Source organism: Emericellopsis atlantica (genome assembly GCF_019669845.1).
Source record: "Emericellopsis atlantica unplaced genomic scaffold F5Z01scaffold_6, whole genome shotgun sequence".
Classification (NCBI taxonomy): domain Eukaryota; kingdom Fungi; phylum Ascomycota; class Sordariomycetes; order Hypocreales; family Bionectriaceae; genus Emericellopsis; species Emericellopsis atlantica.
In genome coordinates, this window is record NW_025764708.1 from 541588 (window position 1) to 555633 (window position 14046).

Sequence of the window (14046 nt, forward strand, 5' to 3'; positions counted from 1 at the left end):
GGTCCGTGACCGTCAACTCGGCAGACCAGCCGAGCCCAGGCCCTCAATTGGCAAAAGACTGGACTGTCGGTGACTTCAAGTTGATGGAGGACTGGAGGCTCAGCTTGACAGAAACAGCCTGTAAGAAGCGGCTGGAGTCACTGGACAAGAGGAGGTTTCGTCCCTACTAGCAGCTAGCTGGCTGCTTATCCTCTTGGGGCTAAGCGCTCTGCGCCTGTACACAACCAGGCATGCACAAGTCCTGAAGCGGATGGCTACCTCATAGTCGAGGAATCATGATAGAGAGTATCTCTCGCCGTCCAAGCTGAACTACGACACAGTCCGGTGAAACCCAATTCTTCTACGTCGTAAACTATATGAGCCTCATTCCGTGAGGGAAACAAAGCCTCAACGCAGAGCATCCGTTTCACTATTCTGCACAAACGTTCAAACACTTGCACGCCCTGGCTGCCAATCCCCCGACAGTGGCGATTGGCGGAAAAGACGCGGATTGGACCCTGCTTCTGGAGACTGGAGTGTCGCCGCATGATCTGCATAATAGGTCATCGTCATCGTCTGGGGGGAGCCTCCTCCATGAAAGTGAGGCCATCATGAGTTTGACATGCCACTTTTAACATGAATCGTGTGCAGTGGCCGCCATGGCGCATCGCAGGCCAGCCAGTGTAGCAGGATCTAGACAACTCTAGCTCGGCTAGCTGAAAGATAGGACACCTCATGCAGGACCGCGGCCGTGGCTCGCCTCCCCTCCCCCCCTTTTGGTCCATGAGCGGCCCGGAACCCAATCCCTCGCTCATCCCACGGGTGCAGACGACAATAGAATGCATGCTGCAGTCCCTGAAAGTGCGGGGAGAGAGGCACGCTCACATGCACCCCCGACGCAGAGGCACTCTCCATTGCGTCGGGTCCTTCAACCAGCTAAGTTAGGTACGCGACGGCCGTCCCTGTGAGGCTGTGATACGCAAGGAGAGACAGCATGCTTATTGGCCAGATATAGCATATCTCAGATGCGTCAAGGCGCTTGTGTTAGAGGGATGTGAAGTCGACACATGCTTGACTACCGTTGCGTGGGAATCGCATGATATGGGACCTCTGCACGCTGACATGTGATGGAATGACAAGACTTCAGTCCTTGTGTGACTGGCAGTGAAACCTGCCGAGTGTCATACCAACATCAAAGGACAACTCTAGTCCATTCTAACTTTGTTACTACCATACTGAGGCATGCTCGATATGAAGTCCGAGTCGCGGAGTGGTGTGCTGCTGCCATTGCAGGGTAGGCAACACACCTAACAGGTCCACGTCCATCATCACCATCACCACAGAAACAGGCACAGCGTATCGGCATACTGACTCGTTCAATTCAACAACGACCACCAGACATCAAAACTCCAACTTCACGTACCCCCTCCCTCAGCTAGTACCATCGCATAACGCCCATTGTGTACCGTCCATCCGCACAGTCCCCATCTTCGCCTCCCTATGAAACTCAAAAAGAAGCTCAGGGTATCAAAGAAAGCAATGTAAACCAAGCATAGTCGCTAAAACAAGAAAACCGCATCCCGCAGACATCGAAGAGGAGAAAAGGAAATAGTCGTGAAAATCATGCCGCAAAGTATACTCGCTGTCCCCTTGCTGTTCATCTCACAATGGAAAAAAGGAGGTATATCATAACGTCGTAACAGCAAATGCTGACCCAAACCAAAAGAGAGCATAGAAAATGCAGGGCTCCGCCGCAAGAATTCCGTCTAGAAAGCAAATCCCAACTGTCGCTGGAGACGGTGCGCGTCGCAAAAAGAAAAATGTGACAATGGCCAACGTCGTAAGTGGCATTTGTTGAGTAGTGTGTGAGGTCGACAACCAAAATATTTATAGGGTCGTGTGTCAGATGGCGATGGATATGCCGACTAGTAGGCTGCGGTGGCCGCGCCTTCTCCGGTAGCCACAGCTACCAGGGCCTCCAGCCGGCCCAGGGAATTGTTTGTGCTGGATGAGCCCTCCTGCTGGTGATGGTGAGGCGGCTGCTGCTGCTGGTGTCCAGAAGGCTGCTGGTCTCGGGCCGGGAAACCACTGAAGCCCGTGAAGTTGGGATGGACCATCCTGTCGACGCGACTAGCGCGCGGCTCCTGCTCCACGCGTTCTTCACGATGCGTCGCCATCGGGCCATTGTACCAGCCGCGACGCTTCGACTCCCGCATGGCCGAGACGTTGGGCGCCGACATGGTATGGTAGTGCATGCCCTGCGTACCGGGGTGAGGGTACGATGTCGGAGGCTGCGCGTCGAATCGGACAACGGGACCATTCATCCTGGCATTCTCCATCTGCGCCTGTTGCACAGCACGGTTGGCCTCCGAAGCCCACGCACCAGCACCGTCTCGCGGTGGCGTGTGCGGATCAATATCGAGTCGGTTCAGCCCGCGCTGGAGACTGGCGTCGTAGGCGTTGAGATTGCGCCTCTCATCTTCGTGATGGGCCTGCAGGGTCGGAGGGCGTGGATGAGCGTCGACCATCATGGGCGATGGCTGTCGACGAGGCGGCGTGGTTGATGTACGCTGCGCACCTGGCTGATCAAACGACTCGATCCCTGGTAGTTGCAAGTTCGACTTGGTGGTGGCGGGGTCCATGACCATGGGGGGCCTCGGCTCTGGGCCTGTCATGGTCTGGCTCGCGACGCTGCTCAGTTGACTTTGATGCCCAGCCTGGCCATATACACGGCTATCCGGATGCCAGGTTCGCCTGCGCCAGTCCTCCGCAGAGCTCGACACAGAGTCGCGACGTCCAGACCACCCGGATGCGTTGGAAATGGTAGGAGACGCAGCCATGTTGTTGGAAGCCGGAGAGAAAGCCCCACTGTTGGAGCTGTTCATGGAGCCGGCACCACCGAACACTGGTCGGCCGGGAACCTGTCCCTGCATCACTTGAAACGTGGCCGAAGGGACGCTCAGTCGACGGCTGGGCGTGTACATGCTCTGGGAGCGAGAGTGGGATGGCCTGGGCGATCCCATCCCAGACGCCCACTGGGGACTGCTGTGGCCCGTCGAGAAAGTGGCTGATGTCGGTGTGCTGTATTCGGTGGGTGAGGGTTGGCGGCCGTACTGGTATAGGCCCTCTGCCTGCCTATACGGATCCATAGGTCTCGAGCGGGGATCAGCGACGATCAGAGGTGGCGGCCTTCGACGTGAATCGACCGTCGTCGTGTAGTTGGAGTTGATGGAGCTTATACTGTTGATGCTGGACGTGGAGAGGCTCTTGGAGTGTCCCCTAGGCGGCCCGCCAGCGCTGCCAGCGGTCGAGGCTCTGGCACGATTGCCAGCTTGACGAGCCCGCTCCGTCCTCATCTGCCGCTGGAATCTTGAGCCTGTGGCGGCAAGCGAGTTGATGGGGATCTCCTCGTTTACGTGTACGGTTTGGGCGTGTTGCCGCAAGTTGTCGAGGCGCGAGAAGCGGCGTGAGCAGTGGCACTGAAACGGCCTCTCGCCAGTATGTTTCCTGCGACCATTAGTGTACTGAGAATATTTGACCGCGCCTCGCGAGTGGATAGAACGAACCTGATATGCCTCGCTAGATGCTCACTTCGCGTGAAGCTCAGCTTGCATGGTGGATAATCGGTGCAGTAGAAGCGCTGCGACTTTTTCTTCTTGCCCGTGCGAACGCCGTCTGCGTCGACACTCTCATCGTCCGAGCCGTCGTCCGAGCCTTGTTGCTCGCCGTCCGACTCATCCAGGTCCATCTCTGCCGAGTCTCGCTGTCGCGACTGTCTGGAGCGGTCGGTCTCGCCGGATGTGCGGCTGTGCGCGGAGTGTGGGAACGGACTCGAGGGCAACGGTCGCTGACCAGCTATCGCCGGACTAAAAGTCTCCCTCGTAGGTGTTACACCATTGTCGTCCATCGAGTCCATCGTGGCGTTTGTCGCTGTGTGCGGAGCGGTGCTCGGTCGGGGCGTTGGGGTCGCTGAGGAGGATGATGGCGTCATGATGCTCCTGCTGTTGGTGGCCGCCTCCGAGGCGAGAGGCGAGTTCACCGGTCGGAACGCCGCGGCCATGGGGACCGAAGCGATATCGAAATGGGCGCCGAGAGGGTAATGATGACGGCGACGAAGTATTTGTTGTCGATAATTTTGCGTCGCTTGCACTCGTTCGGGCGTGCAGTCGTGGGCGCACTGACCCGAGCCCTGGTGGTGATGTGGTGGACAGGTAAGCGCCGGAGGATGGCTGGGGCTGGGATTTCTGCTGTCAGGTATGGTAAAGCCCGGGGCAACAGGCAGGATGCCGAAGGATGCGGAAATTCGAGGGCCCGACAAGTAAGTATGGCGTGGGCGCCTCGAGTTTAAAAACCTATCGAGTCAAACGAGATGGCCTGCACGAACCGCAGCGACGTCTGTCTGGCTAGGTATAGTATTAGATGCGGGAGGGCAAGTCGGAGGGGAGGCGGCGAGCACGAAGGGGGAATGCTGGAGGTAGGGATACTACCAGGTAATAAGTGGTAATCCAGGCACGGAAGGTGGGCTGGCTGGGTGTTGGTTGAAGCAGTGCAAAGCCCATAAGAAAGGGGGGGCGTGTAATTGTGAATAATGGATGGATGGATGGATATGTGGACGGAGGACTCGGAATAGTGAGTGAGTGAGTGAGTGACTGACTGGCTGGAGGAGCCAGGTTTCAAGTCACTCGACGCTCGACGCAAGGCACCAGTTCCTCGTTCGCTGAACGCTGAAATCGCAAGCCAGTCAAAAAGGTGGCGGCCATGCGTGTCACTCACTGTCAGACAGGCTGGAACCGGAGAGTGACAGTGACTGGACTCTAGCCCATCAGTTTGTTCGTGTGCCTGCCGTGACCAGCCAACGAAAGCCAGATGGAAAGGGCGTCCCCTCGATCTCGAAAACAGGGCCCGCACTAACGGTCCGTAGCTTGGACCGCGAGGATCTGATTTGTTTGACTCTTGGCCTGCACTGCACTGGGCTAAAGCAAAGTTTCTTCGGATATTCCAGCCATGCCTGACCTGACTTTGCCTCCGCACGGACACAAGCACCCAATCAACAAGGATGACAAGTAAAGCGTTTACCAGCCTGTCCCTGCCAGCCAGCTGGGCCCCAGTACCTGCTATGACGGCCATCTATTAACTGAAAACACCCAACTCAGTTCTCTGTATCCGTATTGTTGATTAGCCAGTCAATCGAATGCACCGGTGCAGGAGTCCCGGATGCGGGCTGCATATCATCTGCGATCGGCCAATCAGCCCGTTTGCGTTCTCTGTGGTTGGCGGCAGGGCGAACGAAGCTGGTGCCTGCCCGCCTGGCTGCCCGCCTGGCCGCTGTGAGACAGCGCCCAAGACATGATGGCGAAGAAGCCGACGAAAGGAGATGCGAAATGGCCCGAACCGCTGATTGCAGTGTCGATAGGGATGGCATGCCAGGTACGATGAATTTAGGCCGTACGTGATGGCCACAGGGTCACGCAAGTGATAGGCAAGGTACTACAAATAAGCTGGCGTCCGGTGACAGTCCATCGTCATCCACGCCTCCGACGTGCGGGAAGCATGATGAGGCTTGTGGTCGAGATCTTTCAACAAGTGCCTGGATTTTCCCATGTGGATGGATGTGTCCCCTGGGGCCTCTGACTCGAGCACGGCGACTCGGTGGAGGGGGGTGCGCCTATGTACAACTGGAGTCTTTGATCGAGACACAACGTGCTAAAGAGACCGCACGGAGCACAGACGAGACGAAGCAAGACAATCTTTACTACGGACTGCTGAAACTGTTTCCCGGCCTCCACGACACGAAGCTGGTGGTGCGCAGGCTCCAGGTTCGTCGTGCGCAGCACTCAACGCCGTACCACGGTGCATCTGAGGCTCAGGGACGGGATTAGGTGCGCCACTGCTGGATGACGATGCACGCGCGTTATACACTGACAGACTGACAGTGACCAGAGCTGCCATCGCGCCGCGAGAGGGGCCGGCGCCCACGGTGGTGGGGCCCTTGGCGAGGATCCCTGCTTGGCCGTGTAATGCGAGGGGCTGGGCGTGTCAGAGCGCACGCATAGCAGATCCGCTGATCTTGTGATGGACCAAATTTGCCCTGACCGCCATCTTCTTTTCTTTTATTCATTCATTATTCCCTCGTGGTTAGACAGGAGGGCAGAGTCAGACTCCGGCCGACCTGCCACGAGGCTGGGGCGAGAAGCCCTGTTCTGCCCATGCAGGCCAACACATTGCTCCAGCCCTTGCGGGCAAGGGAGGATGGACGAGTGACACCTCCCAGAAATAGCATTCGAAGCTATCATGAAGAGCCTTGGCGGGGGGTGCCGTACATGCAGTTACCGCTGGCCGCAGCGCAGCAGCAGAAGAGTGCGCATAGTCAGCCTAGCTTGATGCGTCGACTGGATTTCGCGGCCCTTCGCCAAACTTAGGTAACCTACCTTACCTTATTAGCCTTGGGTCAGCCGACAGCTCCAGCGCCGTGCCACTCTCGGTTCCTGGAATGGTCCCCTGGCGGGCCATCGGCCGCCTGACTGGAGTGCAACATCACCACCAGCATCGTCTGTGCCTCGCCTCGTGTCGTTAGAGTCTGTCTTGTTCCTGCGCGCCGTGCCCGGCATCAGAGACACATTCCAGCGGTAACATGAACGACGGTTACAGAGTGAAGCGGCCGTGGTGTTGAGCCACTCTATGCGTCTTGCTTGGCCGGCATCTTGACGTGGACATACTTACGTATAGCTCGTGGGCAAACGGCGACATGGAGACAGTCTGCTCGCGCAATGGTGTTGACGGATACTGCGGGGTGCCTTTGATCTGGTGGTTGCAGGGGCTGGAGATGCTGCCCCTCCCGCCGCCCCTCGCTGCGGAAGTGGTGGGGTCGACCATCAGCAATGACGTTCTTGACCGCTTCAGAAGCGCTCTCGGATGCACACAGAATGGCATTTGGAATGAAACCCCCATCCTAAGTACCTTGGGCCAACCGAGCTGGCTGGTGTCAATGATGCGATAGCTTCATTGTTGCTGATTGCGTTCTACACATGACTTCGATGCATTCAGTCTTGGGCGCGCTTATTTAGTCGTCCAAGTGGGGATCATGTCTCGCTCTCTCAGCTCAAAACTCATTCCCGAATGTTTCGTCTCCACATCTGTCTTGGGGACTGGTATGGATCAGCATATCGTGCCCTCTGGCAGACGTCGGTGTGACTTGCACCCACGAGCAAAAGGCAACATCATGATGGACTCCCGGCGCAGCCATCGCCAGAACTGCCCATAGGTATATGAAACAGTTTGAGCGCGACTGCTATATGACAATGGCAAATAGGTCGAGGTTGCAGCCATCTCAAAGGAATTCTCGGCCAAAGCTAGGTCCCGGTACCGACGTGGACATGTCATGCAGCACAGCACAGCCCTAGACCAGACGCCGGCGCTCTCCATGCTCTCGATGCACGAACTGACTGAAGCTAATCAGGCTCCCGATAAGCTTGGGAAATATGCACATCACGACATGTGCACTTGTTGGTCGTATATAGTACAGTAGTACTATAGTACTAGACTAGCAAGCACATGCAAGGAGAGAGGTACTAGCTGCATGATAACCACACACTTGCTCAAGTACTAGGCACTGGCACCCGCCTCCCGTTGATGCTATCGATAACATCTCGCACGAGTGCCGCGGACCTCAGCGTCCCAGGCGAATGTAATAGATGGGACAATGGGAAATGCTGTCAGTTCTCCTTGACGGACCCTCCTAATTCCACCTGTCACAGGACTCGGACTCGACCTGGACCTGATCCTCAATGTGCCGTCATCGAGTCTATTTAAGTTCATGTAGCGGCCCAGATGACCGCCCCAAACATCCATTCTCTCAAGCTCTCCGGGCCAACCGAGGAAGAATAAAGGGACCAACAGCCTGTCAGCCACAAGGCACGGGCGCGGATAGCCTACTGAGATATCACCCGCGTCTGGCAGTCTTCCCCTTGCGCTCACTCGGGCATGGCCCTAAGAGGGAGTTGAGCATACCTCGACGGAAGGCTCTGGACCCGGGAGTGTGTCCAGTTTTACATACTCGCCATCACCTGCGAGCCTCGGAAGGCTGGCTAGGACTTGCGGCCACTAGGAGGGATCAATCGCCCGCGGTGCGCTGGTTCTTGCATATCTAAACCCCTGCCGTTGAATGTCGAGCCGCCGCATACCTATCGATCCTCCCGCTGGATACACGGACGGATAAATGCATCTTGGGAATCTGACCTATCTTGGTTTGTTTCCCGGTGTGCGTGCGTTCGACTGCATGTCTTCTCGAATGCTGCAAGGGAGGTCACGTACAGGACGGGTGCAACGCTTGCACGCAGGGACCAGTGCCGCGTGCCTTCTTCACCGCCATTTCATCCGTGGCCTATTGGGTGTAGGTTGTGCGCATCTGGCGATTCGGAGGCACTGCTTCGTCGTCGTGGTGTCGTGCATGAAGCAGGTCGGATCTCGCAAGAAAGAGTCTAACTTGTAAGGGTCCATGCCTCTTGCACCCGGGTAAGCCGACTCCTAGGTAGACTAACCGATCACATGTGCGGATAATGCACACCTTCAACCTCTCCGGATGAGAGCCCCTGGTGATGGTGTACGAAGCGAATAAAGATTGACCGTGTCTATGTTATAATTGCGTAGTCATCAAAGTATCAAAGAGATACAAACATAAAACGCCAAAAACATGCCATGCCTCCCATCAAAGGACTCCGACGCCACACATACCAAGTGCCAGTCATACATGCTCCAGTCGTACCACTGTCATGTCCATCAAATATCCAACATGCTGCGCACCTTGGTGGGCGGCGCATTGATCGAATTGCTTGTGGCAGTACTGTTACTGCGCTCGCTTGTCGCGGGCCGCTGGCTGCTCGTCGAGCCCCTGCCACGCGCGTCCCTGTAGGCTGGCGGAGGTCCGTCTTCCTGAAGATAGGCGAGTCGACGGATGCGCTCAGCTTCGGCCTCGCGATCCCGGCGCTCGACCTCGGCGGGATCGGGGAACAGCAGGCTCGAGGCCATGTCCATAACGCGCTGGTTCTCGGGGTTGCTGCCGCGGGCCAATTCGTCCCCACGGTCCATGCTGTGCACGCCAGCCAGGTCAGCACGAGGATTCCACTCCTCCCTGTTGTTACTCTTTCTGCGTCCGTAGTTGCTCATCTCGATATTGATGCCGTCGTCCTGGCGAGCCTCGGACTCCATGTTCTCGCGGATGTCCCGCTCCATGTCACCCTCGGCCCGTCGCCCGACACCCCGTCCTTGACCAACTTCTTGGACGTTCTTGAGGAGCTTGTCGCGGAAGGTCCCGACAATGTGCTCCCCCTTGACACGGCGCCACCAGGCAGGCTTGCGGACGAGACCCAACTCCCTGTCCAGGGTCTCGCCGCGCACCCTTCTCTGCCTGATGAGCTCCTTGTCCTCATTGGGGCTGGCGAAGCCGTAGGCGATCTGGACGATCAGGACGAGGAGCTGCGCCCCATAGCCCCAGCCATAGATGATGGGGACAGGTCCATCCTTCTTGATGACAGAGTAGTCAAAGTCAAAGGAGATGAGGGCCTGATACCCAATGACGCTCAGAAGAAGGGGGATCAGTAAAAGGAAGCGCAGGGGAATCGCCCTGACGAGGCCGACGCCGCGATTAATGATCCCGCGGTTGCGGGGCTTGTAGTGTTTGATCGAGTGCCACAGTGAGAAGCAAATTATCAGCCAGGAAGCAAAAAGGAAGAATGCGCCAATCTTGAATCGGATGCTGGTCGCCGCCACTCGCGCTACGTTCTCGGTCTGCCACGGGTAGCGCTGCTTCTGGGCAAACGTCCAGTTACGGGGAATGACCATGAAAAAGTTCATCCACGTGAAGAAGTAGAAGATGAGCGGGAGGAAGAACTCGACCCGGGCGCGCCGATCGTCCTCGGACAGCGCAAACGGGTTGGGATCAACGTACTGCCTCTCGAGCCAGCTGCCCCAGTGGCGAACCGCTTCCCACACGACACACGTGGTGCCCATGCACATCAAGTACCAGAAGAAGCTCGTCACGATGAGGGGCAGCTGCTGCACGCGGTACCGGTCGACCTCGACGTTGAGGAACAGGCTGATGAGCGCGCAGGCGCAGACGAAGCAGCCCCAGTACCACTGCCACCTCCGTCCGATGGGGGTGAACCGTTTCTCCACGGGGAGATAATGCCGTCCGTGCTTCGCTAGGACTGTGAGGATGAGGACAAGAGCGACGCCGAACGCGCATGCCATGCCGATGCCAGTAAAGCCACGCTCCCGGATCGGGTCAACTGGGTAGTAGCAGTCGGTGTGGTTGATAAAGGTGCCATTCTGTAACAAGAGCGGAGGCGCATAGGGCTCCTGGATGAGCCAGCATTTGCTGCCGTTGGACAAGGTCTGGTTGTCGAAGAGAGTGTAGTTGAAGTGCTCGAGAGTGGTCTTGTTGTAATGCACGCCACCGATCACGGTGTCGGTGTCGTTTGCGCCGGCGGGAAAGCCAATCTCGTCGCGTGCGTAGAGGTCGGCGGCGGTGATCATGATGGGCGAAGGCGTTGGCCCGCGAGGCCTGGAGAAACGGCGGCTTACACGGAAGCGGAAGCCTTGTCGCGCTGACTTGACATTCGAGACGGACGGATGGCTCGAGGTGGGAGAGGGCGGGAAGTGGGAGTGAGATGGAGAGTATTAGGATGGGATGTCGAGAAAAAGTTTTGAATTGACCGCGACGCGAGGTGCGTCCGGGAGAGACACGGGGATAGAGAAGAGAGCGAGGATTGCGGCGTTTGCCTCTCCAACCACCCGCGTGCAAAAGGCGATGGAAGCGAACCCCGAAGAGCTAATCGGCAGTGCCGGAACCAGGACGATTCAGGTTGGTGGTGTCGTAGAACGAATTATGGATCGAGGGCGCCAGAATGGAGGCTGCAAATGCCGCAGCCGATCATCACGCTTGCTGACATAAGCTTAAATCCGAGGGCGTCTGGCACTCGACGACGCGATTGAAGGCTCAGACTGTTGCATTTTGAACTAATTCAATGCTGTGAGATAACAGTAGGGCAATAGCTATGCTCGCTGATACAGTATCAGACCTGTTATACAGGATTGTGGATGAGGAGGCCGATCGATGCCATGTGGCTCCATGCACCCTGGACTTTTGTCAGCCTGCAGCAGCGCAGCGATTTTCTTCCCCACGCTAAGACAAAACATCCATCGAAATCGCCCGAGGCCGAGCGAGTGTTGACTTGCACGCGCAGCGCAGCCCACCATGACGACAGCATCCCAAGACAACGACGAGCCATCCTACGTCGACTACGAGACGTTCCTGGATCCGAACTTTAAGCCAGCTGCCTTTGCCAACTCGCTGGTCGTTGCGACCAACAACCCCAATGACTCCACGCTAGACCTGTCGACACCCCTTTCAAGGGTTCTCTTTGACGCCCAGGAAGTCGACTCGCACATTGACTCTCTGACGACGCGCTCGGCGATACCGCTACTTCAGTATACCCAAGAGCAAACAAGCGCCAGTGCACGGATCGTTGACGAGCTTGACGCTCAGATCAAGACCTTGAACGACAGCTACAAGCAGCTGGAGAAGGAGGTTGTCGACAAGCATGCCGAAGCAGACGAGGTGCGGCAGGTTGCTCTGCGACTATGGGAGACATTGAGATTGGCGCGGTCGGTCGGTCGATGTCTACAGCTCGGACGCCAGCTCGAAGTCCAGCATGCTGACCTGGGGCGCTCAGGGGCTGGCGACGACCAGGCAGCTTTGGTGCGGTGCTCGTACACTATTCTAAGTCTACGGGAGATCCTCGAGAAACGAGCACAAGGAGAGGAAGGGTTCGGGCTGAACCGAGTGGACGCGGTGCGCAGCCTGCAGGACACCGTCATCAACCCGATTGAACGGTCAGTGCGAGATACGGCGGAGCGGACATTACGCGACTTTGCGATAACGAACTCGATGACATTCGCCCAAGGCGAAGAGGCTCGAGAGAACATGGCGTCGGCCATGGCGACCCTATATCTGCTGTCGCCATTGGTCACGCTCAAGGCGGAGAAATGGACCCCTCGATATCTGCTCGTTGCCCTCGAATCATACATACGGACAGCCCTGCAGACATCTGTGACGATTCTCTCCCGAGCCTTGAGCCAGCTGCCGACGCTGGAAAGGGCGCTGCTGGAAGTTTCTGCCAAGTGCCAGCACATTGTCGCCCTGGAAATCATCCTCGAAGCTACCAAGGCGCCTTCGCACCCCCTGCTTCCCCCTGATGCACGGCAGAGCCAAGTACCACTGCTGCAGTCCATATACGCGCATCTGGAGACGTCCTCGCTTCCATCGTACTACTGGCGAACCATGGCCAGCAATTTGGCCAGTCGTGTGCAAGACATTGTCAACCGAGGCGGCGTGGTTGCGAGGACCCTGAAATCGAACAAATCCAATGTCGGGGACGCGATCCGACACGCCGTCCTCAGGGGCTGCCAGCCGCCCAACGCACTGTCCGGGTCGAAGAGGACGACGACGGGCAATTGGGAGCGCGAAAGTGCAGTCATGGTGGCGAGCGTGGTCAACAACCTGGGTCGGTAGACGTGATCTGTAATACCTAGACAGGCGCCGAACGCCTCACGCATTTGTCTGACGAATCAGTCCAGTCCCCATCAAAAGGCGGCAAGCGTGCGGCACTGCCATGAGGTGGATCCAGTCCCCGCACGCCTCACCTCAGTCTGTCCATCAATACAATGATTTATGTTCTCTTCATACTGCAGACGTACTGCAGAAGCCAGTAACTGTTGACTATTTCACCTTGCTCGCTGCCAGCATGGCTCCCAACGCAGGCCTCGTGCACCCAAAGGAATACGACATCAAAGACAGCAACGTCGAGCTCATTGGCACCGATATAGACCACCAGGTCAAGTACAATTCGGCAGTATCCGTGCCAGCCTGGCACGCCAACGATGTAGGCACCGCGGCTGGTCTTCACATCTGGCGCATTGAGGAGTTCCAGGTCGTCGCCTGGCCCAAGGACAAGTACGGCCAGTTCTACGACGGCGACAGCTACATTGTCCTGCACTCGTACAAGGTTAGCGACGACAAGCTGGGCCACGACATCTTCTTCTGGCTGGGCAACCACACCACCCAGGATGAGGCGGGCACCGCGGCCTACAAGACCGTCGAGCTGGACGAGTTTCTCCACGGCGCGGCCACACAGCACCGGGAAGTGCAGCGTGCGCCGTCGGACGACTTCCTGTCTCTGTTCCCGCGCATATCCATTCGTTCGGGTGGTGTCCGGTCTGGCTTCCGCCACGTGGAGGAGGAAATGAAGGAGGAGATCCTCACACTTCTGCGCGTGTTCAAGAACCCAAGTGCCGGCGCCAACGGGTTGGTTGTGCACGAAGTGGAGCCCACTTGGAGAAGCCTGGACGACGGCGATGTCTTTGTGTTGGACACTGGCGACAAGATCTGGGTGTGGCAGGGCAAGGGCTGCAGTCCCATGGAGAAGGCCAAGGCAGCACAGGTTGTCCACGACATGACCCTCGCCAAGCACGTCGACGTCGAGGTCCTGACACAGGCAGAGTCGCGATCCAAGCGGATCGTCGACCTGCTAGGCGGAAATGAAGAGACGCCCATGGACGGATTCAAGGCCAGCCGACCTTTGGCCCCGGCTCGCAAAGCCGGACAGGAGGGGACGAGCAAGAAGCTTTTCCGTCTGAGCGATGCTTCGGGTGAGCTGACCTTTGACCTGGTCAAGGACGGCCCCACACTCTCCACGGACGATCTCGATGGGAACGACGTGTTCATCCTTGATGATGGTGGTCAGGCCGTCTGGGTTTGGGAGGGACAAGGGGCCAGTAAGGCGGAGAAGTCCAAGTGGTTGCATGTTGCGAGGATGTACATCAACTGGCTGACCAGCCAAGACGATGATGCCTATCTCATACCATTGGCAAAGGTCAACGAGGGTCACGAGAGTCGTTCTTTTTTGAAAGCGATTGAAGCATAGAGTTGGAAGTTCGATTTTGCTGGTAGAGCTAGTTGCATGGGCATGCTGCAGGGTAGGCAAGTATCGCGCTGCTGGAAAATCAACTTCC

General features: G+C 57.3%; 5 protein-coding genes across 5 annotated transcripts; 2 read left to right on the forward strand and 3 right to left on the reverse strand.

Annotated features, from left to right (window-relative positions):
- Positions 1 to 1904: 1904 nt before the first annotated feature.
- On the reverse strand, positions 1905 to 4039 carry F5Z01DRAFT_634291 (uncharacterized protein; the record flags this gene model as incomplete). The annotated part of the gene is made up of 2 exons (XM_046262044.1): positions 1905 to 3486; positions 3546 to 4039. 2 exons carry the CDS (start codon positions 4037 to 4039, stop codon positions 1905 to 1907), a joined length of 2076 nt encoding a protein of 691 aa, XP_046120640.1.
- F5Z01DRAFT_485589 (uncharacterized protein) lies at positions 3900 to 5347 on the reverse strand. Its single transcript, XM_046260117.1, has 2 exons — positions 4467 to 5347; positions 3900 to 4382 (listed from the first exon to the last, which is right to left on the reverse strand). The coding sequence occupies exons 1-2, from the start codon at positions 5104 to 5106 to the stop codon at positions 4324 to 4326; spliced, it is 699 nt and encodes a 232-aa protein (XP_046120641.1). The 5' UTR covers positions 5107 to 5347; the 3' UTR covers positions 3900 to 4323.
- Positions 5348 to 8440: 3093 nt separating this feature from the next.
- Positions 8441 to 10870, reverse strand: F5Z01DRAFT_485298 (uncharacterized protein). Its single transcript, XM_046260111.1, has one exon. It carries the CDS (start codon positions 10507 to 10509, stop codon positions 8755 to 8757), a length of 1755 nt encoding a protein of 584 aa, XP_046120642.1. The 5' UTR covers positions 10510 to 10870; the 3' UTR covers positions 8441 to 8754.
- Positions 10871 to 12834, forward strand: F5Z01DRAFT_485299 (Golgi transport complex subunit 5-domain-containing protein). Its single transcript, XM_046260112.1, has one exon. It carries the CDS (start codon positions 11231 to 11233, stop codon positions 12545 to 12547), a length of 1317 nt encoding a protein of 438 aa, XP_046120643.1. The 5' UTR covers positions 10871 to 11230; the 3' UTR covers positions 12548 to 12834.
- On the forward strand, positions 12780 to 13958 carry F5Z01DRAFT_618175 (gelsolin; the record flags this gene model as incomplete). The annotated part of the gene is made up of 1 exon (XM_046261020.1): positions 12780 to 13958. One exon carries the CDS (start codon positions 12780 to 12782, stop codon positions 13956 to 13958), a length of 1179 nt encoding a protein of 392 aa, XP_046120644.1.
- Between the last annotated feature and the right edge of the window lie 88 nt (positions 13959 to 14046).

Bases quoted from the DNA above. Each gene is read 5' to 3' on its own strand.
- F5Z01DRAFT_485589 (XM_046260117.1), bottom strand. From the start codon at position 5,106: ATGGCCGTCATAGCAGGTACTGGGGCCCAGCTGGCTGGCAGGGACAGG. The intron at 4,383-4,466 runs GTAGTATCCCTA...TACTATACCTAG, and splicing joins GGATTACCACTTATTACCTG to CCAGACAGACGTCGCTGCGG.
- F5Z01DRAFT_485298 (XM_046260111.1), bottom strand. From the start codon at position 10,509: ATGATCACCGCCGCCGACCTCTACGCACGCGACGAGATTGGCTTTCCC.
- F5Z01DRAFT_485299 (XM_046260112.1), top strand. From the start codon at position 11,231: ATGACGACAGCATCCCAAGACAACGACGAGCCATCCTACGTCGACTAC.